Source organism: Amblyomma maculatum, chromosome 4, assembly GCF_055883805.1.
Source record: "Amblyomma maculatum isolate TAMU_Amacu chromosome 4, ASM5588380v1, whole genome shotgun sequence".
NCBI lineage: Eukaryota > Metazoa > Arthropoda > Arachnida > Ixodida > Ixodidae > Amblyomma > Amblyomma maculatum.
This window is the reverse complement of record NC_139347.1, coordinates 61,454,987-61,477,872: the sequence shown is the minus strand read 5'-3', so window position 1 is coordinate 61,477,872 and position 22,886 is coordinate 61,454,987. Positions and strand designations below refer to the sequence as shown.

General features: G+C 45.7%; 1 protein-coding gene across 1 annotated transcript in view; it reads right to left on the bottom strand.

Moving 5' to 3' along the window:
• Nucleotides 1-22,886, bottom strand: part of LOC146191210 (uncharacterized) — a 227,000-nt gene that overhangs the window by 63,817 nt on the left and 140,297 nt on the right. Inside the window, exon 2 of the mRNA XM_084599895.1 lies at nt 5,529-5,592. Within this exon, the coding sequence (XP_084456021.1) occupies nt 5,529-5,592 (64 nt within the window). The remainder of the gene's footprint in view (nt 1-5,528; nt 5,593-22,886) is intronic.

Here is a 22,886-nt window from a genome sequence, read left to right as displayed (position 1 = left end):
TTTGCACCTGGGGCTAAAAATTTCCGGGTGCCACTTGCTGTAAAGCTGGGGGTTCGGGAATACTCCAGTCTGTAGCTTACGCCACATAACCTCCTCGCTTTTGGTGAGTTGCTTACGCGCTTTTGGTAGTACTGATCTGCCTAATTTGTAATGATTTAGGATATCTTGGTAGATGTTAAGGTCATCGTCGAACTGCAGGGGCTCCTCATCGCGCAAGCGGTACGGGGTTGCGCATAAGTCGTCACTGGGATCCCGGAATGTAGCTAATCCTCGGGCCAGTACGTGCGCTTTGTCGTTCCCCCTCAACCCCTGGTGCGCCGGTGTCCAAATGAGCGCGACCTGCTCTGCCGGTGGTGAACCACTGGTTGAACCACTTGCTGCTATGGCCGAAATGCGGCCCGCGTCAAAGTTTCTAATCGCTGATTTCGAGTCTGTAACTATAATTTTGACCTGTTGTTGTGTTAGAGCTAGCGCGATGGCCACCTCTTCCGCCTCCGTTGTGGTCGAATTTCTGGTGCTGCAGCATACTACCGAGCCCCCGTCTTCTCTAGCTGCTACTGAAACACGTCCCCTACCGTTCGCGCATTGTGCGGCATCTGTATATAAGACGGCCTGTCTTCCCTCAAAACGGGCTTGCAGCGCTATTGCTCTATCACTCCTCCGGCTCTCATGGTAAACGGGGTGCATGTTTTTGGGGAGCGGATGTATTTTTAATTTGTCTCTAACCTGTCTAGGTACCTTTTCTGTACTCTGAGGCGGCGGCATAAATAGCATGGTCTGCATACACTTAAGAAGCTCATTTTCTACCGCAGGAACTGGAACTCAAGCAAAAATGAAGAAGGCGAAGTTGTGAAATGCGCAGCGCTCCTTTAGCGTTACATACAGCAGAGGCAAATAACGAAACAAGGATGTTTCGCAGATGTTGCTGGGCAACTTCTAAAGTGGCTGAGGCCGAGCATGTTGTTTAACAACGATCCAATTTCAACGTGAATTTACGAGATAGTTTTCATTCTGTTTCGTATATTTCGAAAACTTCGTTCGGTTTTGATACTTATTTCTCTTTCCTGGCACTGCACTTTTGATTTTTCATTGATTCATCTTCTTATTTTTCTACCTAAGCTCAAAAAAGGAAGACGTCTGGAAGCACGTACCGGCACTTAAGTTCTCCTGTATGAGCTCCTTCTCATAGCTTTCTCTTTAATGAGACATCTACCCTGACATGGCTTACATCCCGCACTTCTACAATATTTCTTCTTTTTGAAGCTGTCATGCTTGTTTACTCTCCCTTGAACCGACTCTGGCTATTGAAACTTGACTCCGCCTTCTCAGCAAATACTCTTGCAGTGAAATGACAATTTTTATTTCGTAATTTATTGCTCAGTGGCTATTCATGGAGCGTCCCTGCTGGAGGGATTATTTTCAATTGCGCCCGACAAAAAAAAAAAAAAAAAAAAAAAACATCCTCCAAGAAAGAAAAAAAGGCACTGCCGCACAACTGTAAGGAAAGTACCACCATCCCCCACTCAGGAAGCCTGCTTCCGCATTGCTGAAATAGAATTCACTACAAATATTTCGTGTTTATGTGCATCCGCCTGCTTTGTGAAGAGCGTCGGTATTTAAAGAGCAAAAATTTGAGCACGGCGGATAAGTATAACGCTTGTTATCTTCGGAAATGGCTTCTTTGGGCGGCAGTTCGTGCGTCATGCTTTGAAAGAATTCTGCCGGCGGCGTTTTCTGTTTCAATTACAGGAGCACCGTTCGAGCAACTGAAGCCCTGTTTTTGCCGCATCTTCAGTGCAGCTTCCTCAAAATTTTGAGAAACTAACGGTCTCGGATAAAGTGCAGCCGCCTTTATATTTCACATTAATAGGAAGCATCTACGGGGGACTCTTCTCGGTCTACTTTTGCCGAACGTTTGCAGCCTCGGACTCGTTATCCTCGTTCACGCTTTGCGTGAGGTAAACGAAAAGCACGACCTTAAATAAACAAACAAACTTTAGTCTAAAGTTTCAAATACATGTAGTGTCGCGTTCCCACGTCAACAACACATTTATTGAATTCGCGCTGAATTTATTATTGATTTAGTCTGCGCCCTTTATTGAAGACTCAGAACTGAAACAGGCAGAACTTAAAGCTTGTATTTTCACAGCTGCGTACCACCGGTAAAAACAATCTAAAAATTATGTCGACTGCTCCTGATCCGTCTCTTTCCGAAGATCATTAGGCTCCGTGACTGCTTTTAGCGGCGGCCTCAGGCAAAGCTTCGCGCACATGTTTTCTTTTGAGCCTAATGCCTCTGCAAATAAATATGCATGCACACGTAGACTCTGTATGCGAATCTTGATTGGTTCGTTCCAAAACCATGAGTTTCGACAGCATTTTTTACAATCGATGTACCCATTCCTCCGCCAAAACTGCGTTCACACTATTTACGTATGACCAGTACGTTATTAATATAAACAGTGCGAACACGAAGACAAAGGACAAGATAGAAGAAAGCCACACAAGCGCTGTACAAGCGGGGTTCGCGGAGCCTCTTCCAAGCACACACCCCTGTGAGAGCCGAGCGCCAGGCCGGGGGACGCTTGTACCCATTTTTACAGGTGGGTGTCCGGCGGCGGGTTTCGAATTAACAATGAATAAGTACCAACTCGCCCAACAAAGTATCTTGGTATGACCAGTACGATCGAAACAATGTGTGTTCGCATATTTTGCAAGGTACGCGAGAAGAGGAATCTAATTATACATGCTTCTTCTTAGAGGCATGTGACTAAGTCACACACCAGTGGTTTGAGCACATCAACAGGGGAAATTTCTCCACAGAAGGGACAAGTGCCTATGTCAGCAGAGGGCAGGCATCACACTGGTGCGGAAGGAACACAGATTTCTGAGGACGGCGGGGCGTTGTATTGGAACCAGTCGTATACTTCTCCATAAAGTGTAGAAGACGCGCTTACTTAGTTGTGCGTCCTTCTAAGGCGCATCCAGTGCAGTTTCTTCTGATGCCATCAGCGATGAGCAATATTTTAACGACCAATTTGCAAATTTGAATGCTCTCTCTATGATGTTTGGTTGATTTTAGTGTTACAAAATGTACAGCAAATGAGTGAGGGAAACGTTTTCAGTGAACTTAAGACGGAGCTTTAGTCCGAACTTTTGGGCAGCGTCTACAGAAAGAGCCACAAAAAGAATAGGAAGGCTCATGTACAGCAGTAAAATCATAAAGAAGGAGATAAACGATTCCAGACTTTCTAATCGCCATATCGAAAAACCTCAAACCCACATTGCGGATGTTTATTGCGAAGACCTCCTCGTTGAGAGTCTTCGGATGGCAGAAATGTCTGGTATAAAAGCGGTCAACCTCATGCAGCGCCCGATTTCCTGCGCAGATGTGCTCAGTATGGCACCTTCATTGCGGAAGCTTGAAACGGGTGGGAAAGCTCTCCGTTGCTTGAATTGGAAACCATTTCGATTCGAGCTTTCACGCTCACTCCTTCCTACTCGCGGTTTTCAGCGTTGGCTCCTGGTCTGATGATTTCAAAGCTCGCAATATAAGGAGATGGCATAAGAAGCCCTTGAAGTTTCAATGCTGCCGCGATGTTTTCCATCTAGCCGAAAGCAGCAATTTAAATATAGTCTTTGCTGATAGAAAATATTTCAGTCTTTTTTTTATCTTTCCGAGTTTTAAACTTAGACTCCTACGTCTTCCCCGTTTTGTTATTTTTTCTCTACTCGTAGCTGGTACTCTATGTTCAGTTGGTAGCAAAACATTTTGCTTCGTTTCTGTCATTACTTTCATCCGTAGTCTGCAGTTATTTAGTGGCGCTTGAATTGCTCGCAGATGACACTGCGTAGATGATCTGCGTAGATGATTCTGTGTAGATGAGTTGAGCTTAGATGATATGCTTCCTTCTTCAGCCTCTATACACACAGTATATTCATGTGCACTTGGGAGAAGGTTCCTCGCGTGAAAGAAATTAGGAAGCTAGCTTCTGTTAGCTATCTATTAGCTAGCTATTAGAGTGCACATAAGATGTAAGGGTGCTGGTTAGCATTCAGACTTCCGGCGCACTGTACCTTTAGTTACTGTTATGACGAGATGAAATAGAAAAAAGGCAGCACCGTTACAGCGGTGTGTGATACACAGCTGGGCAGGCACACGTTCTATCCCCTCACCGATGCGCGCGTGGAGGTATATAACGCACGCACGCACGCACGCACGCACGCACGCACGCACGCACGCACGCACGCACGCACGCACGCACGCACGCACACACACACACACACACACACACACACACACACACACACACACACACACACACACACACACACACACACACACACACACACACACACACACACACACACACACACACACACACACACACACACACACACACACACACACACACACACACACACACACACACACACACACACACACACACACACACACACACACACACACACACACACACACACACACACACACACACACACACACACACACACACACACACACACACACACACACACACACACACACACACACACACACACACACACACACACACACACACACACACACACACACACACACACACACACACACACACACACACACACACACACACACACACACACACACACACACACACACACACACACGCATCACTATTCGGGTTGAACGACGTGCTTTTAGTAAGAATTAATATGAAGGTCATTTTAGGCTTTAGTCATTTGAGTGAAATTGCCGACAACTGCCTTGGTTTTTCGATGAAAGGCAAAGCGAAATGTTTGACTGTTGATCGCCCGGTGCTTATTGTGTACTTTATCTCATTTTATGGAAGGACAACGGAATGACACACCAGAAAGTATTTACTAGTCTTGTTCGGTGTAGTCGAGAGCGACCATATTGAGAAATGTTTTGAATGCATATCAGCAGATACGTATTCATGCCTGGCGCAGAAACCTAGGTCCTGCACTGGGTTGTGATTTATGAGCCGATATTTCACCTTCGGCTACCAAAAATGATGTACCCTAGGAGGTAATTGCCAATACATATGGAATGTTTAATTTTAACTGCTGCTGAAAACTGAAGAGCCATGAGCGGATGGCGGATATAAATTCTAGACAAGCCGGCACGGTAACTACCGTCGCGTACTGCGGCTCCGTACCTCAGTTTGCTTACATTTCCGGAAAATCAGAGAAATCAGGGTTGGGTTAGTTTCGGCGCATTCATTTGAACGAACCTCGATTTGACGTCGTCCTCAAAATAGACGAACATAACTCACTACACGGTACACCAGTCAGGCAGCTTCGAAATGGTAACGTGTCGCATTTGAAATGCAAATCGCGCCCACGTCAGACGCCATGATTTCGCAGTTCATGACGCAGCACACCTTAAGGAGGCTACGGAGCCCCGCATCATGCATTCGACTCAAGTTACGAATGACGCACGCTGCGCAGTGGGTGCAGAAAGAGCGCATTGGGTGCAGAAAGAGAGAAGTGGTCAGGACGCTCACCTGGATGCTCGATGACCGTGTGCACATGGAAGCTGCCGGCCACCATGATGATCGAGTAGAGCAGCTGCAAAGGTCAAGAAAGAGAAGCAAGAGAAAACCCATTAGCAAAGCCTGCGCTCGGGTTTCCCATCGGACCCAATATACGCGCTGTGCCGACGCACGGAACATAGCAGGATTCGCATTTCGGCTCGTTCTTCCACATTCTCGTCATCTTTCCTCATTTCTTGCTCTGTCTCTTTCTCTCCCTTGTGCCGTCTCTCTGGCATTCGTTTTCAGATGAGGACTCACACGTGTAGCATGCCGGTTAGTCCCTGTGTGGCGTCCGACGATGCTGTTTTTTTAGTACAGTTATCCGACCTCGCTCGGCGTTATACTACTGCCTATCGGCATTCATGCTTTCCGAATATGTTTTTTTCTGCTTTCCATCATACAGAGATCTGTCTAAGTGATTTTGCGAGCTTTTGCTGCCGGACGTCGTACTTGAAAGGGTGATGATTTGTGGAAATCGTGTTCAGTAAAATTTATGTGCACGTAAAACCAAAACGGCAACAGTAAAAATTTTTACGAGAGACATAATTTCCGCCTATAAATGCGTGAAGCGATACCATTAATGGCTCCTGTCAGCTTGTTCCTCTTGTGGCTCCTCGTTAGCGAATACATGTAGTTTCTGCTCGCTTAACAAACAAGTCCCTTAACTTGTTCGTCGAATACCTCCAACATTATTATTTGCATACAGCTCTAAGCGACTACTTAATCCAGCTAGCGGTCGCAACCGAGAATCCGACGTAGGTTTAAAACACCTCTTCAATCAAACTGTACGGACGTACTCGCGAGGCCTACCTTGAAATTAAAGAGTCCTGAGAGTTTGATTGTTACCCCACGCTTCCACTTCAAATGAGCAATTCAAGTTGGCAGCTCTTCCCAACTTTGTTACGTCAAACAACCCGTCTAAGAATCTCTGCTCGGCCATGTCACTTGCCAACTACCATCTCCCATAGCCATGCCGTTATTTTGTGTTCACAATTCATACAACGCTGGGTTTTCTTCAGAGCGGGACCTTTAACACTTTTGCGTTAATAAAGTAATCGTTGCAATATATTCTAGGTCGATTATGTTTTGCTGCGGATTGTCTCAGATCGTAGCATTAATATGTGTTGTTGAGTGTTTTTTTTTTTTTTTTGGGGGGGGGGGGGGAGAAGGGAGGGAGAAAACAATTACCCGGATGTCCCTCTTCATAAGTTTGTGTAATGATTCCAGGCTTGGTTGCCATAGTAACTGTGACGCCAGCCGTTGTCTAGTCCCTGAAGAGGCGAGTAGGACGACCGCATGCAAAATCGGGACCCTTCTCTCTTCTGTCCACATCTTCATCCATAATAAGCCTCTAAATTCGCAGGTTTCATTTCCATAGAGCGCTCTTGTAGGCAAGATAATAATAATCTTTAAGCGATGTTTCTGTGAAATACTAATTTGTTTTTGTCAAATAAACGACTCCTTGTCAGCTCTTCTCTCCCTCCCTCCCTCCCTCCCTCCCTCCCTCCCTCCCTCCCTCCCTCCCTCCCTCCCTCCCTCCCTCCCTCCGTGAAGTTTTAAATGTGGGAACGTTCTGTGGCGCGTTAGTAACGCAACCTTCGCACAGAAAAAACAACAACAAGTAATTTGCGCATAACATCTATACGTATTGAATGTAAATCGGTGAACATTATATAGTACAACTTACTTTGTAAATCAGGCAATTTCTAAGGATTCATTCATTATACAGCTTTCATATTCAAGCGCTGCTGAATTTACTCGACTAAAATGTAGCTTCGCTAGAGAAAATGGAATGTAGGTATCTCGCTATTTCGATAAAGTATTAATGTAGTAGATTATTTTAACTGTAAACTAACCTTTGGCAGAGTATCTGTCTCGTGACAACTATTGCCAAGCGTTTTGATTTATTCTGCGCTTTTTGTTTCCCTGTCTAACCGTAAACAAGTAAGCATGACGGCAGAAATCAGCAGGCCTGAGCTCAGAGAACCATTTGTTACCTCTCTACTGTTGCGAGCTCCATAATTTCAGCAAGAAATTTTAGCAGTAATTTCGCGCGTTCCCAAATCTGTCAATTTTCGGTTTACTTAACTTATGCTACGTATGTCTGTTTTTCTATCAGATTGCACAACCAGACAGCCAGCAACCTTTCCAGTGAAATTCAAGCCTCCCCTCGGTTTTAAATAATAAGCTACCTACGTCGTTCACTAATAAATGTGATAGCGTGCTGTATTCTTCTTATTTGACTATTGGTTATTCTTTTGGTCTTATATATAGAGTAATAAAGATATTGTGTGAACCAGGAAAAATTTCTTTTTTTTACTACTTTTCGTCCTCGTCCCTACTGTTAACAGCCTAGCAACCACATAGTCTTAGTATATTAACAATAACAAGACATTATCTTTAGGTTTCGTTAGCCATATGTGCAGCATCCGACGGATTTCGTTCCAAGTGTTACCTTCACGCCATCTGGAGGGAACCACTGCAATAATTATATCTAATTTATGCAGTAATGTTACTAAACGTTTTCTCCGCAAACGCTCTGCTGGCATAAAACGGCTACCTTTAGCAAGCATCTTGGCAAGCATCGGCACGTTACCCAGATACTGCGATGGGAGAAAGCATTAGTCAAGAAAAAAAAAAAAAAAAAAATGTCGAAAGCACTGTTGAATCTACACTGCACAAATGCGAAAACCTGGGTGTTGCTGCTGCACACACAGCATCACGTTTACTCTCATTATCATCATCAACTAAATGCACCGTCATCATCATAGCTTCTGTCATCATTATCATTATCACTAACTGCAGCGTCATTTTCGTCGCTACTATCAACCTTATGGCAGACAAGGAGAAATATGGTGTGGGGTTCACGACCTTGGGCGCGGCAGTTCTTTAAAGAGCTCGGAGTGAAGAGTGCACGAAAATTCGACCACCTGGGGTTTATTAAAAATATTAAGAGCCGAAGCGTGCTCCAGTTCCTTGAAGAAAATGGACTTCATGACTTCCTTCAAGTTAAAAGACAGCCTCATTCTATGCCACATGGCAAGCAATCTAATAACAAAAATTAACGTTCATTGACATCGCACAGCTCACGGGCGCCTTGCCATTTCGTCTTCATCGAAATTCGATCCCGCATCCTTGGGCACAGCAGCCAGCGTCCTAACTACTGAACCATTACGGTGGGGTAAGTAGAAGATGTGGGCATGGTAATAACGTCCTACGTATTTTTCATACTCTGACCTTAGCTGAATATACTTATATTTTCTGAGAGCCTCAAATCACAGCGTAGCATTAAAGCGAAGCTTCAACTCTTAGACTCCTGTGCGAAGAGCCTGGACAAAAAAGTATTTTGAGCGCAATGCCGTTTTAACGCGATATTATTAGAAGGTTCCGTTGTCCAGAAAATCACTGACATGGCTCTGGTAGGTGGTAGCTGGCAGCTAACAGGGTCATGCACTGACTGGTCATCATGACATGACATCCTAGAGCTGGCAGCGCCTGCCAGCTCGGTCTTCACATCTATGATGTGAGAGTCAAAAGTGATGGAATCCAGTCTTATAGGACCCTTTGGTCTTAAGTTAAACAAGCAGCGCAGGCCGCGCAGGCACTTTAAAGTAAGGCTTGGTTTAAGCGGGGATCTTTTTATCTATGTCGGATGCTGTTTCGTACAATGTTGCAGCTTACGATGTATTAAACAGATTTATTTACACAGTGGGCTTGGGCAAAAAACGCACGATTTTCGCTTGAAAGAGCCCGAGCCCATTACAGGCAATATAGAAAGGGCAAGCGTACAAGCCACGTGACAAAATACTGAACAGAACCATCAATAAGAACTAATAATATATATTTATACTTACCTTAAGCGCACGCATTAACAGAAATGTTTATGTCACGCAGGCCACATTTTAAGACAAATGAATTACGCAGGTTGGAAGAAGTATGCATGCGATAATAGAGGCACAGCTTAAGAGATGAATGATTAAGCGGATTGCAAAAAAAACATACAAGAGGACAAGGATCTTCAGCAGGAACCTCGGACTGGTACCGACAACGCTGTCTCGCGTGTTCCCTCTCTCTCGCTATGTTTTATGACTCGTGTCGGTACGAACTGCAGTTGATGCGACACAAGATTTAACGACAGCTCAGTCATGGCCGCTAAAAAAGCGCGCTCTGCAGATTAAATTGTAATGAAAGCACTTGAAGATATCGGTATGTGATTCTTAGCTTATCACGCAAGGTATAACAGTTCATTTTGCATCTAAATGTTCGATAATTACTTGCTATGCTTATTCTTAGCAGCCTCTCCGCGGCAAACGCACTGTCTAGTACATAAACTGCGCAGTATTTACTTAACCCCTAATTCGCACCCGCAGTCATGCAGTCGCCTTTGAAGCACCTTTGAACTATTCAAGTCGGGTCCCTTTAACCTTCCGATCAAGCGTGAGCTAATATTCGCTAGACAAGAGGGCATTTCTTAAGTCTCCCGTAATTACGTCTGTAAAGGACTCGAGAGTATGTCAGATTACTCATCCGCTTAGAACGTCGCGTCGATGATAATGTGCGCCCGGTTTATACATCGCTGGCTGCACTCATGGCGAGGCGCTTTTCGCAGAAACCACTTACGCGAGCTCATTGGCGCACGTTTAATGCGATTCTCATCCGACGTATTCGCTCAGATGAAGGCAGTTAGCCGGCCTCGGATAGCCGTAAATGACCTTTGTTACAGGCCGAATTGTACGCCGTAGAAAAGAGATCCTGTACAGCCTATTGACCTTTTGATAATGAAGTTTGCGACGCGATACCATTCCGTTTAATGAAGCAGCCTCTTCAAAATTAAAGATAAGGCTTTCATTTCTGACAGGAAAAAAAAAAAACAATACAAGAAAAATGACATGGAGATGCGGTATATCTAGTTGTCAGGTCCCAGTCCAAAACAGCACCTTGACTTTCGCATCTGCCGTTAGTATTAGGTCTTGTATTATTCAGCTTTAAATTATACTTCTTTCAATTATTTTATATTACTCTTACGAGCGGGGTCGGTGTGATGTCTCATTATTATTGATGTCCTCGGGAATCCTCTATTTCATGAACATATTTGAGCGCTTATTTTATTCAGCATCTCTTTTAGAATAAATGCCTATATAAATCTGTTGGGCGACTAAAATACCCTTAGTACTCAACAGCGGACACAGTGTTGGTGCGGCTTCGCACAGCAATATAAAAAAATTTTCTTTTGTATTGATGGGCTGAAAAAAAAAAGTGGGTCGAGCGCGTACGCTACACGTGAAGGTAGTAAAAAAAAATGAAAACATCTGCACCAGCGGCAGGCTCGAGCTCGTTCACATCTGTGCTAATGCATCTGTCATGTCAACTCGGGCATAACGACCTCCCTCGAGCAGCTAACCGCTTTTTCGGACCTCATACTGGAAGCCGCGCATAACCATTCAGCTTCCAGAGGAAATACGGGTTTTCCTGGCAAAGTTTTTAACAGGGATTTATGATCAACGCTGCTGCAATATCGTCCAGTTGAGATTTTGTTTTCCTGCAAGCATTGCACCAGTGTTTACTGCGAAATGGACATACATATCCTAAAAAAAAAAGGCGCTGTGGCGCGGTAAATTTTCAGCGGCCCTCATGAACATCGGCGCTGTTTATGGACCTGCCACGCAGGCTTGGCAAGCTCAAGCTTGAATAGCGTCGACTGCTCGGAAACATACTTTTTTTTTTTTCGAAGAGTTTGCCACAAGGCATAAGTTGAGAAAGGGGGAATGGGATGCAGGAGATAGAAAGTTAAAAGAAGGAGTGCAGTCCAGTTGTGCTTATGAATTCGAGAAGGTTAGCAGTATAGCGATTGTCCATTGTCCATTTCTCATAATCACTATCGCGATTCCACCGCAGGCCCACCTTGCGTCCCTTTCTCCTTGGGACATGCTCTTAGCTGACTGCGATCGCTGAATAAAAAGCAAAACATTTTAGTTTTTCTAGAATCTACAAATGCAGACGTAGGTACTTCTCAGCCGCGTCCATTAATCATGGGTGCATTACAGCAAAACACACGCGCATACATTTGAGGCACCCAACGTTGAGCCAAGGGATCAACGGCCTGTTCGACAGGCAGTCACCGCAGGCCTGCGATAACACCGAAAAATTCGTGATGGACACGCGATTTTCGAACTATGTCTTTTACATTTTTATTTTTCCTGTAATCTCCCTCCCTGCAATGCGCCGGGAAGAGGGTGAAAAGAGTCCGTCTATTACAGCCAGAAAAAAAAAAAAATAAAACCTCGTGTAACACAGCCGAATTCTCGCTGGCAAGCCTCTCGGAAGCTGCTCCTTTTTCCCTCCCCCTTTCATTCCCTTCTCCTAATATTGCCGACTGGCTTTCTGGTCAGCTTGCTCACCGCAAAGTATATCCACGACAGCGGATGTCCGAGAGGCCGCCGCGCAGCGTAGCGTCATGTTTAATTCAGCCGGGTCTTCTGTAACCAGCGCCAACGGCAGGCGCGACGCTAGAACACATGTTCTTGATAGCGCTGTGAAAAGCTGACGTCGATTGCTGACGAACGTGGCGCCACCACTGCCGGCGGCCTGTTTTCTCAGAGCGTGCGGGGACGCGTGAACGTCGCTTTCGCCAGAACCCGCTTCCTGATTCGAGAGGCCGGCAACAATTAGGTGATCGCCAGCGTGTCGGCTACATCCTGGCTCTTCCCTTTCCTGTTTGCTTCCTTTCAGACCCTGTTCACAAAAGGCGGGGTTTTACTCGGGACGAGCTTTTTCACATCGTCTGAGAGCTCTGCCGGCGCGCCTCCTTGCGTGGGGTAGTGGAACGGCCGATGTCTTCAAGTGGGTCAATACGAAACTTCCAGCAGGATAGTCTTGAAGGATAACAAACTTGGAAAGGTCCTCGTCGGTGTCTCTTTTATGGGGCTTGAAAGGCTGCATTAGAGGAGCTTTAGTTCCTTATGGGCCAGAACTAGTCTGGCATGTATTGAAAACTGCTCTGCAGCCCGAGAGTGGTCGCTTTTTCAGGCTGGCCTAATGGTGCGCAGCAACATAAAGGCTTGAAGGGAAGAGGGCGCAGCATTCATAGAATAGAAAACTACGAGACAGAAAATTATATATTGTGTTCGGTGCTCTTAGGGCTCATCTGACGTTGTACCATTGAATTATATCACAATAATCAGGCTAAAATGTCGAAGTTAATTACCAAGTTTTTTGTGAGCCCTCTCGCGCGATTACAGCTGGGTTTGTTTTTTCCTCCCTAGCTTTTTGATGCTAATTAATAATCTACAAGAAATAATATTTTCAAGGAACTCTGGCCGTTGCTTAGCTATTAGATCCGTTCCGCAGCTCTTTCTTAATCTTGTTAATTCTTTGTTACTAGTTTTTTTTTTTCACTTATTAAATTTGGCGAAGCAGCCCTTTGATAACGGTAAAAAATATCCCTCAAATATGGTGTCGCGATGTAAGATTAAAGACCTAATTCGAATTTAGTGCTAAATAAAAATACCTAATGTTAGTGGAGAAGCTGTCAGATTCTATAACGATGTTTTCCTTCGTTCTTTGCTAAATGCGTCTGTCCTCACCAGCACCTTCGTGCTGTTGTCAGCGAGAGCAAAGTACGAGCTAGCAAGCAGAGCTAGCAAACAGGGCGCTACTCAGCAGCGGTTAGGCGACAAGTTCTTCGTAGGAAAAAAAGGCAGCACAAGTTACAAATGATCCGAGCGAGGAAACGAATCGCCGACTCAATTACGAAACGATTTAGGACAGCAGAATGCACTTGCAGCTCGCTTCTACATCCACACTTATCGAACAAATCAGGGGGCGAGAGCTTTGCACAACGCATAAAAAAGAAAAGAAGAGCGTCAAGAACACAAACAAAGAAAAAGCAATGCTACACTAAGACGGTAATACCACTTTGTCGGTGGAGCGCAACATCCCGATGTTCCTGCAATCGCTCCACTCCGTGGAGAAAGTTGAAACCCCAGTCTTCAGATGGCGGAGAAAAGTAGACGTAACCACGTCACGATGGATCTTTCCTTGAGTGCTCCCAATACGGCCGGCGTGCCATCGCTTCCGTCATGGCTGCTGTGGCTTCTTGGGCGCGTATCTCGTTTGTTCTAGTTGCCAGAGAAGGCAGACGCGTGTAAGAGCACTCTCCGAGAACATGATGAGCTTTACATTGCTGTCTGGGACGAATGGGAGGCGTAAGTATTGAGCGCTTCGCTTCGCGAATAACGTAAGGCGATGAGGCAGCACAAATCGACTCGGTATGTCCTGGTAGGGAATCGCACTATGACGCGTTTCACGCTGAGATTTTCTCTGCAGCCAGAAATGCGCAAGCTGCGAGGGAAAATGAGAGAGAAAACAAGAAAGAACAGGAGCATATCTGGCTTTATTTGGAGCAATTCTATCTTTTATATACAGCTCATTCACGCACAATTGAATCTCTAGGCAGACAGAAACTAAGAAGATTTTCTTACCAGGACTATTCTGCTCAATGGCTTCATCATGCCTTGAACGACGGGACACGGAGAGCTACGCCATCACTCCCAGCGGATCTGGATTTTGATGCTTAGGCTTCGCAAAAAAAAAAAGGCTTTTGTTTTCAGCCAAACTGACTCATTTGTTCTGCTTTGCTCACAGTTTCTAGTGAGAACGCTTGGTGATTATGGACGCTTTAGTGCACTCAAGAGCACTGAGCCAGTGCCAAACCTTTATCCTTACTCAGCGGCTACCATCAGAATCAGAGATTCATAGAAACGATTCTTATTCGTCCGGATATCAGGAAGCAATGCAAACTGTCACCGCTGTAATTTTTTTTTTCAGTATACACTTTTTTTCTAAGACATAACAGTCATCTTGCAAACATTGTGGACGCCTCATTCCTTCGTACGTTTGCTCGCTCGCAGTAATGGCCACTGTGCGGCCGACCACCCTTTACAGGGCGAAAACCTACTGTGCGAGCACGCAGGGTGTGTGTATGTGTAGTAGGTGTGTGCTCGTTCGCCCGCAGTGATGGTCACCGCGCGCACATGGCCGTGCGTGTGTGTGTGCGTGTGTGTGTGTGTGTGTGTGTGTGTGTGTGTGTGTGTGTGTGTGTGTGTGCGCTAGCGTGATTGCGTGTGCGCTCACCTGCAGTAATTGTCACTGTGCCGCAGACCAAGCTTTACAGGAGAACATACTGTGCGAGCACGCATGGTGTGTGCATGTGTGTGTGTGCGTGTTGCGTTCGCTCGCCCGCAGCGACGTTCACTTTGCGACAGACCAAGCTTTACAGAAGAAAAACAGTGCGCGAGCACGCTGGGTAGTTTGCATGTGTGGAAACGTGTGTGTTCGTTCGCCCGCAGTGATGGCCACTTTTCTGCCGAACAGGCTGTGGAGGAGGAAAAGCTACCGCGCGCATGCACATGTGTGTGTGTGTGTTCTCGCCAACACTGATCGTCGTTATGCGGAAGACCACACTTTACAGGAGAAAAACCTACCGTGCTGGCACGTCCAGGTTTGTGTGTGTGTGTGGTGGGGGGCGTGCTTGTGTTTGCTCGCCCGCAGTGATGGTCACTGTGCGGTAAACCACGCTTTACAGGACGAAGCCCTACTATGCGAGCGCGCGGGGTGTATGTGTGGTACGTGTGTGCTCGTTCACCCGCCAGTGATTGCCACTGTGCTGCCGAACACGCTATGGAGGAGGAAAACCTACCGTGCGCGCATGCCTAAGTTTCATCTGTGTGTGTTTTTCCTCGCCCGCAGTAATGATCACTGCGCGGCAGACCACGCTTTAAAGGAGGAAAATCTTCTGCGCGAGCACCCAGGATCTGTGTGTGTATATGCGTGTGTGTTGCGCTCGTTCGCCCGCAGTGACGGTCACGTTGCGGCAGACCACGCTTTACGCGAGAAAATCGTAGTGCGCGAGCTCACCGGGAGTGTATGTGTTGTGCGTATGTGTATGTGTTCGCTCGCCCGCAGTGATGGTCATTATGCGGCAAACCACGCTTTACAGAAGGAACACATAGTGTGCTAGCACGCCGGGAGTGTATGGGGGGTGCGTGTATGTTCGCTCGCCCGCAGTTGCGGCAGACCACGCTTTACAAGAGGAAACGATAGTGTGCGAGCACGCCGGAAGTGTGTGTTGTGCGCGTGTGTTCGCTCGCCCGCAGTGGCGGTCACTGTGCGGCAGACCACGCTTTACAGGAGGAAAACAGTGTTTGAGCACGCCGGGTGTGTGTTGTGCGTGTGTGTTCGCTCGCCCGCAGTGACGGTCCCCGCGCGGCAGACCCCGCTTTACAGGAGGAACACATAGTGTGCGAGCACGCCGGGAGTGTGAGTTGGCGTGTGTGTTCGCTCGCTCGCAGTGACGGTCACTGTGCGGCAGACCACGCTTTGCAGGAGGAATACATAGTGTGTTCGCTCTCCCGCAAAGACGGTCACTGTGCGGCAGACCACGCTTTACAGGAGGAAACGATAGTTTGCAAGCACGCCGGGTGTGTGTTGTGCGTGTGTTCGCTCGCTCACAGTGACGGTCGTTGTGCGGCAGAACACGCTTTACAGGAGGAATATATAGTGTGCGAGCACGCCGGGAGTGTGTGTGTTGTGCGTGTGTGTTCGCTTACCCGCAGTGATGGTCACTGTGCGACAGACCACGCTTTACAGGAGGAAACGATAGTATGCGAGCACGCCGGAAGTGTGTGTGTGTTGTGCGTGTGTGTTCGCTCGCCCGCAGTGACGGTCACTGTACGGCAGACCACGCTTTACAGGAGGAAAACATAGTGTGCGAGCATGCCGGGAGTATACGCGTGGTGCTTGTGTGTTCGCTTGCCCGCAATGATGGTCACTGTGCGGCAGACAACGCTGTGCAGGAAGAAAACCTATCGCGCGGCACGCATGCCCATGTTTGTGCGCGCGCGCGCGCGTGCGTGCGTGTGTGTGTGTGCAGAAAACAAATGTCCTCATTGCTTTGAACCTCTGAATTTTCAGCAAAATTTTCTAATCATTTTTCTGAAATTTAAGAATTCTCTTTCACCAATTCTTACCAAAGAATGGGCCGAAGACACCGTAACGTTTTTTTTGCGATATATCCGAGTAGATAAAAAAAAACCAAATGAGTCGCGCAGCTCCATTCTTTACAAAATAAATAAGAAAACGTAGATCCGAACAAAGAAAATGCAGATACAAATTAACCGTTTTTTTTCTTCTCAAAAATTGCGACATTTTTCCCGCGTGCTTTTACACCCGCCATGAAAGGCCAGATAGTCATAGCGGTGATTCCACTTATCTCACCAAGGAAAAAAGTATACTGACCCATAGCCTGCATAGTGCTGTTGTGCCGTTCATCTCACTGCGCGCTTCCAACACGCACGCAGACACCGCCTTGCTTTACACGGAAATAGCTAATTGCGCAACTTCCCTGAAAACCGTCAACAGGATGAGCATTAAGCCAATGTGGTGGTTGTTCCCTTCGCGATTTTCATCATTGCATTCAGCAATTCAATTTTTTGTAGTTGTTCTCGTTCAACAGGAAACTCGTTCGATTCTAATGTATGACACGCGATTTTTTTCGTGATTTCACAAATCGTGGGGTCTGCCAATGTTGTAAGGTTTCAGTTATGTATGTATTCTAATGTTCCATTTGTTCCCCTCAGCCATCCTTCGCTGAGAAAATATGGCTAATTGGCATCATTTGCAAGCTGGTTGGAGGAGCACATGTGGCTGGCGTACTCCTTATTATTACTACGAACTACGGTGCACAACCCGCGATCTCTGTGTAAAATCTAACACATTGAGCTTCGCGGACTATCTACAGCTGCGGTATAGACTAGGTTCTATTTTTGAATATTGCCAAGTATACCATGGTCAGGAGTGAGTCTTCAGGCGGCGCCCGCGTGCGGAGTTTCAAAGCCACTGAGATAATTTCCCAGTGGCTCAATTCGGCCCTGGCTGCCAGCGTTATCTTAGTTTTGCTCACGGTAGTGCGTGGTTCTAACTCTGTACTGGGTCTGGGTGGTGTAATGAATAAATATTTTTATTTTTAGGCGGGCGTCTTAAACAAGCTTTTCAGCTTTGATAGTCTCAAAATGTACAGTCAAAGTACATTTGACATCGAATAGCAGGTGCACATAAGTTGTATGTCGTTGTTCTCGTGGTTTCACTATGAGTACTCTTGTCATTTTCAAGGTCTCATTGCGTGATTTTACTGTGACCACTCTCAATAATCAATTTAAAGGTTACCTCTTTTTTTTTTTCGTTTTATCTATTCAAGACTGTCCTACTGTCTTTCTTTTTCATGGGCTCATGTTAAGCCCTTTACAAGAAAAAGCAAGCAAGTGTCCACCGCTTTATGTCTAAAAAAGTGTCCGAGCACGGCCCGTAAAAAACGTTTGATTTTTAATACCCGTTCCCTTTTGCTGAGTTTTCGTTCGTGCGATACAGGAACAAACAAACTCACTGACATTGTCCGTTCGTCGTCACCATTAAACTACAAATTCGAGCGCGTAGGGATAGAAAACATCAAAAGTCTCTGTGAGGGCATCTAAGCTCAAAAGTAATGCTCTTATTGCCATGTCCCATGCCTAGCGCATCAGTGGAAACTGATGGCCATGTAAACAAACGGAAAGGCAGCGATTGCACTAGGCCCTGGAGGTGGTACGCATGCTCGGTTGGGATGTGACACGTTCCAATACCATGGTGGTATAGGGTTGATGGGGCCTGTACAAAAGCTGCACGTTGGAGGAGTGTCGGCTTGTTGACAACATGCTGCTTTTTAGAAGAGGAGCAGGTGCCTGCCTATAACTGCCGATACATGGCAACATCCCCTCTTCAAAGTGTATGAGGGGTGGGGGGGAGCCTATGCAATTGGCCTCACGGCACTCGAGTAAATATTCTGAGCAGCACATGTGTGCGGTTAATTCATGCCCCATAGTCCAGGCCAAGCTCATATCTGTATCAGCGACAACCTAACTGCATACGCAGGCGAGGGCATGCGTGCGCTAATTTCCGAAGGTAGCTGTGTCCTAGTACCCATACAATGTGGTATCAGCTATCAGAAGGGCCACATGCACGACGCGCGGCCCTTGCTCCGAAGCCCTGCTCTTGGGGCGTCGCTTCTCTGCAATTTTCCTCAAATCTCAGAGAAGCAATGCACTGATTGGCAACTGGTGCGAAGATATTCTTTAGTGATGGCATAGCAAGCGATGAAACAGGGCGACACAACAGAAGGAGGACGACGTGATGACACGATGATGAGATATAATGAGATGACTAGCGGGCCTCGCGCGAGGGCTGCCACCTTCGTCGTCTTTGTAGCAATATATTAAAAAAGCTGCCGGCAGCACCAATCAACGCCAGTTATATGAAGCCTTTTGGTGCCCGTAAAGAGGCCCTCACCAAAGCAGTAAAAGAAATGGGACAATTGGAAAGAATTGAACGGCATAAAATCTCTTTGCAGCCCCAGCGCAGTACTTCTTCCGGCTGACAAGCACGGCCACTGGTACAATGCATTCTGATAATGGAGAAAGCTACGTTCAGTCTGGCGTACAACTGCGTTCATAAGTTCGCCTTAAAGACACACTGAGGAAAGCGACGCACAATTATTGGGATTCGCAAATAGATTTTGCAGGTTTCAGGATTTTTTTTTTTTATTCCACATACAATGATGATTGTTACATGATTACACTAGGAGGCCCGAAAGTAAAAACTGTCGGGGGGGGCCTCCTAACACTATGAAGATTCTGCGGCTATTTCTGACTACGAAAGTGTTCGGCTACAAAAGACTGATTCATTGCGGAGAAAATTACATTTCAATATCTCCCCAATTTTTTCACACCAATAGATCGAAAACGTCCTCGTGATCACCGCTTTTGGATTCAATGGCGGTGCAGTCCGCGTTTCAGTATATACGTCAAAAAGAAAAAAAAGAAAGAAAACTGCTCAAACGCATGAGTCTCCTTGCGAAATCGAATGGTGATAGTAATAATTGTTTTGCTTTATTTGTTTCAGTGAGGGCAGGGGGACATTTGTCTGAGCCGCCACTGGCACACGCGCTTGCAACGAAAGTAGCACCTTTGACAATTTTGCTCGGTAAGCCACGGATATAGAAGAACTGTTATTTGTTCTCGGTGTCCTTTGGACAAATCTAGTCGGTTGTTCATTCGACGACGCCGAAGGGAAAATTGCAATACCTGAAACGTTACAAGGTAATCAACCTGGCAAATGAAGCGTTAAATTCAAAATTGGGCACGGAAACTGTCGCTGCGCAACTGCCTAGTCTAATGTGGGTTATGGTTAAAAAAACATACAAGTGCGCGGTTCTTCCTTAGTACAGTGTCTATCGTGCGGTTAGGCTAATAAGGTGTGCTCGTGCCTACTATAGCGGTAATGCTATATGCGTTCCTGACAACGAGGAGTAACTTTTTAATTTCGGGACCCTGTCTCATTTTGTCCTTGCATTGTAAAGTGTTGGCACAGGCGACTCGTATTAGCCCCGAAGTGAATCGCAACATTGGATATTTAGAGTGTTAGATATATTATTTCCATGGGTAACATGAGCTCAGTTATCATATTTTTTAAGCGCTGCTCTAAACGATCGAAAATATTCCCGCTTTAGTTGCGTGTTGTTTGTTGAGGCAGCGGAAGAGTGAAAACAGAACGATGATCTACAAATGTTAGTCGCGTTCAGCCCCACTCTTCCCTATTGGTCAATGAGAGTGCCCAGTGTTCAAAACTCTCCATCTATTATGGTTAATCAGCAATGCTGCATGCGAATGCGTTAGTATGTTTTCGACAGGCCATTACTTAATTTTTTTTTGTCTTCATACAGATCGGTACCGATGAAAATATCGATTTAACAAAATCTCGATTTTTATAGCGCTGAAGCAACACCACAGGAAGAAAGACACAAAAGCACAGAAGCGCAACTTCCAACTTAAATGAGCAGAAAAGGTACCCAGGCACTATTTTATAATCTCTGGTCTGCATGAATATGCGATAACCACCACACTAAATCAGAAAACTAAGAAAGAAAAAAAAAACACGAAGAAACGAGGTGGGATTGAACCAGTTGAATCATGGCATATCGCATGGGTGAAAGGGAGGTCGCATGGACAAAGACAAGATTATGATAAAGGCGGGCAACTACAAGAGCTTAAAAATCGAAGACGACATGAGACAGAAGTCAAAGATAAAAGCATAAAACTCAGAAGGTGGAAGGTAGCGTGTAAAAGGCGCCTAAAATCATTAAAAAAAATTAAATTGGAGATTCGGAGATATAAAAACGAACCACATATAACCTTTCAAAAAGGAGAGTTCGTCTCTAGAAAGGAGTATAAAAGACATGGTAACGCACTTGTCTTTTCCTTGGTGCATGTAAAAAGCCTCAATAACTTCTCTTTCTGTCTTGTCCTGTGCCTTGGCTAGAAACCTGGTTTCCTGAAACTTGGGATGGCAATTTTCACAACGGCTACAATGTATAGCTAGGTTACCTCATGTCTTCTTCTTTATAGTCACATTGTGCCTTCGAGCCTGCTTTAAAACATTTCCCCGTCTGTTACACATAAACCTTGCCATAGGTCAACGGAACCTCGTACACCACCTTGGCGGTGCACTGGGTGAACATGTTTTGATGCTTCACAGTGCAGGCCTCTTTGACACGGTTTTCTGACGCCATCGGGCAAATACTTGCCAGCTTGCAGGGAGCTGGCAGATTAGCTGGACACCATGCCTGGAAGCCACTTTTTTTCAAATTGTGCGAGAGGCAGTGCAGATAGGGAATAACCTGCACAGGTTTCTTTTCGGCCTCTCGTTTGTTGCCTGGCTTCTTGATTCTTTGAAGAAGGCTTTCGGACCCACGGCGGACCAAAATTTGCGCTTCTGTCCTTTTGTGTCTTTCTTCCTGTGGTGTTTCTTCAGCGCTATAAAAATCAAGATCGTGTGAAAGCTAACCAGTCAAAACGTCCTACTACAACAAAATCTCGGGCTTCAAGTGATGTTCGAACTGGAGTTCGGGTGAACGAGGAAAACAAAATACACCATGTTTTGTGCCCCTGACAAACCGAAGAGAATACAAGAACATATAAAACACAAAAGGAAGAAGTAACATACCTGAAGCGATAAAATAAATTTAAAAACGAATAAAGAGAGAAAGCGGCTACACGGCTTCTGGTTCCCGATACTGAGCATGGATGGTCATGCCTATCTGCTCCCAATCACCCTGATTCCACAGAATACTGGCCTCCCAAGGAAGATACGTCGTTCCTAATGAGGCGATACCTGCCCAGAAATAAAGGTTTCGCCTCCAAATCCTTATACTTGTACTTCTTTGCTTACAACAGGTAAGCGGCTCATGCGTGCAAGAGATTTGTTGCCGTTGCTTGATCTGTAATTCTAGTCATTCCGAGTTGGAGAGCAACGACAGGAGAAAAATAACTATCTCCTTCGTCAGCGTGTATCAAATTTCTATTCGATTAAGGGAGCTGTTAACTGACGCAGTGATTGTTTTTCACATGTGACCTCAATGTTTCGGCAAGTTTCGAAAACGTTCGCAGTAGACACGTTTAAGGGAGACTGCCCTTATCAGGCACTGAACTGAATCATGTTTTTGAGGGTGGCATCTCAGAGAGAATTGACAGGCACGCATTGTGGTTTCCTAGTTAAATTACTTCAGACATTCTAGGTAAATCCGATAGATTTAGTAATAAAAGTTTCCATCAGACTCTGAAGTAGTATTCAAGTCTCACCTTGATACGTCAGAATGCGCGAGAATGTAATGATTAACTTCACAGTTATACGTTACAAATGTAGAACTGCCTCTGTTATGGATCATAATCTGTTACAAATAGTCAGCCAAATAAATGTTGCCTTTGTGATGGCATAGTGAGAAGGTGTGACGCTGACCTGAGCTCAGAGCCAACATACCTCTGGGTCCTCACTTTTACGCTGAGCTTAAAGCTAATGCATACCGCATTAGAATGCGGACTCCAACCCGTGGAAGATATTTATTTTTAGTGAATTGATGATTGCGAGCTTGACAGTTCAAAGTAGAAAGGTTTGATTCGATTTATAGTGCTTGACTCTGCGAAGCATGACAGAATATGAGGGACCAAAGCGGAAAGTTCCGGAAGACATGTTTCCCTAAAGAACCAGTTACCAGTTACAGTGTGCAAAGTGTCGCCTTTATCCATATTGTTATCGTTTTCTGAATCCGATCAGGGCTCCCGTTCATAACCAAATCGAGTGTTAACCGCATTTTAACGACGTAATGAATTGGTTGTTCACTCCAGGGTGTGCTGTGCACGCGGGTTATCATTGGGTACTAGCAGCAATAAATCGCTACAATGAGAG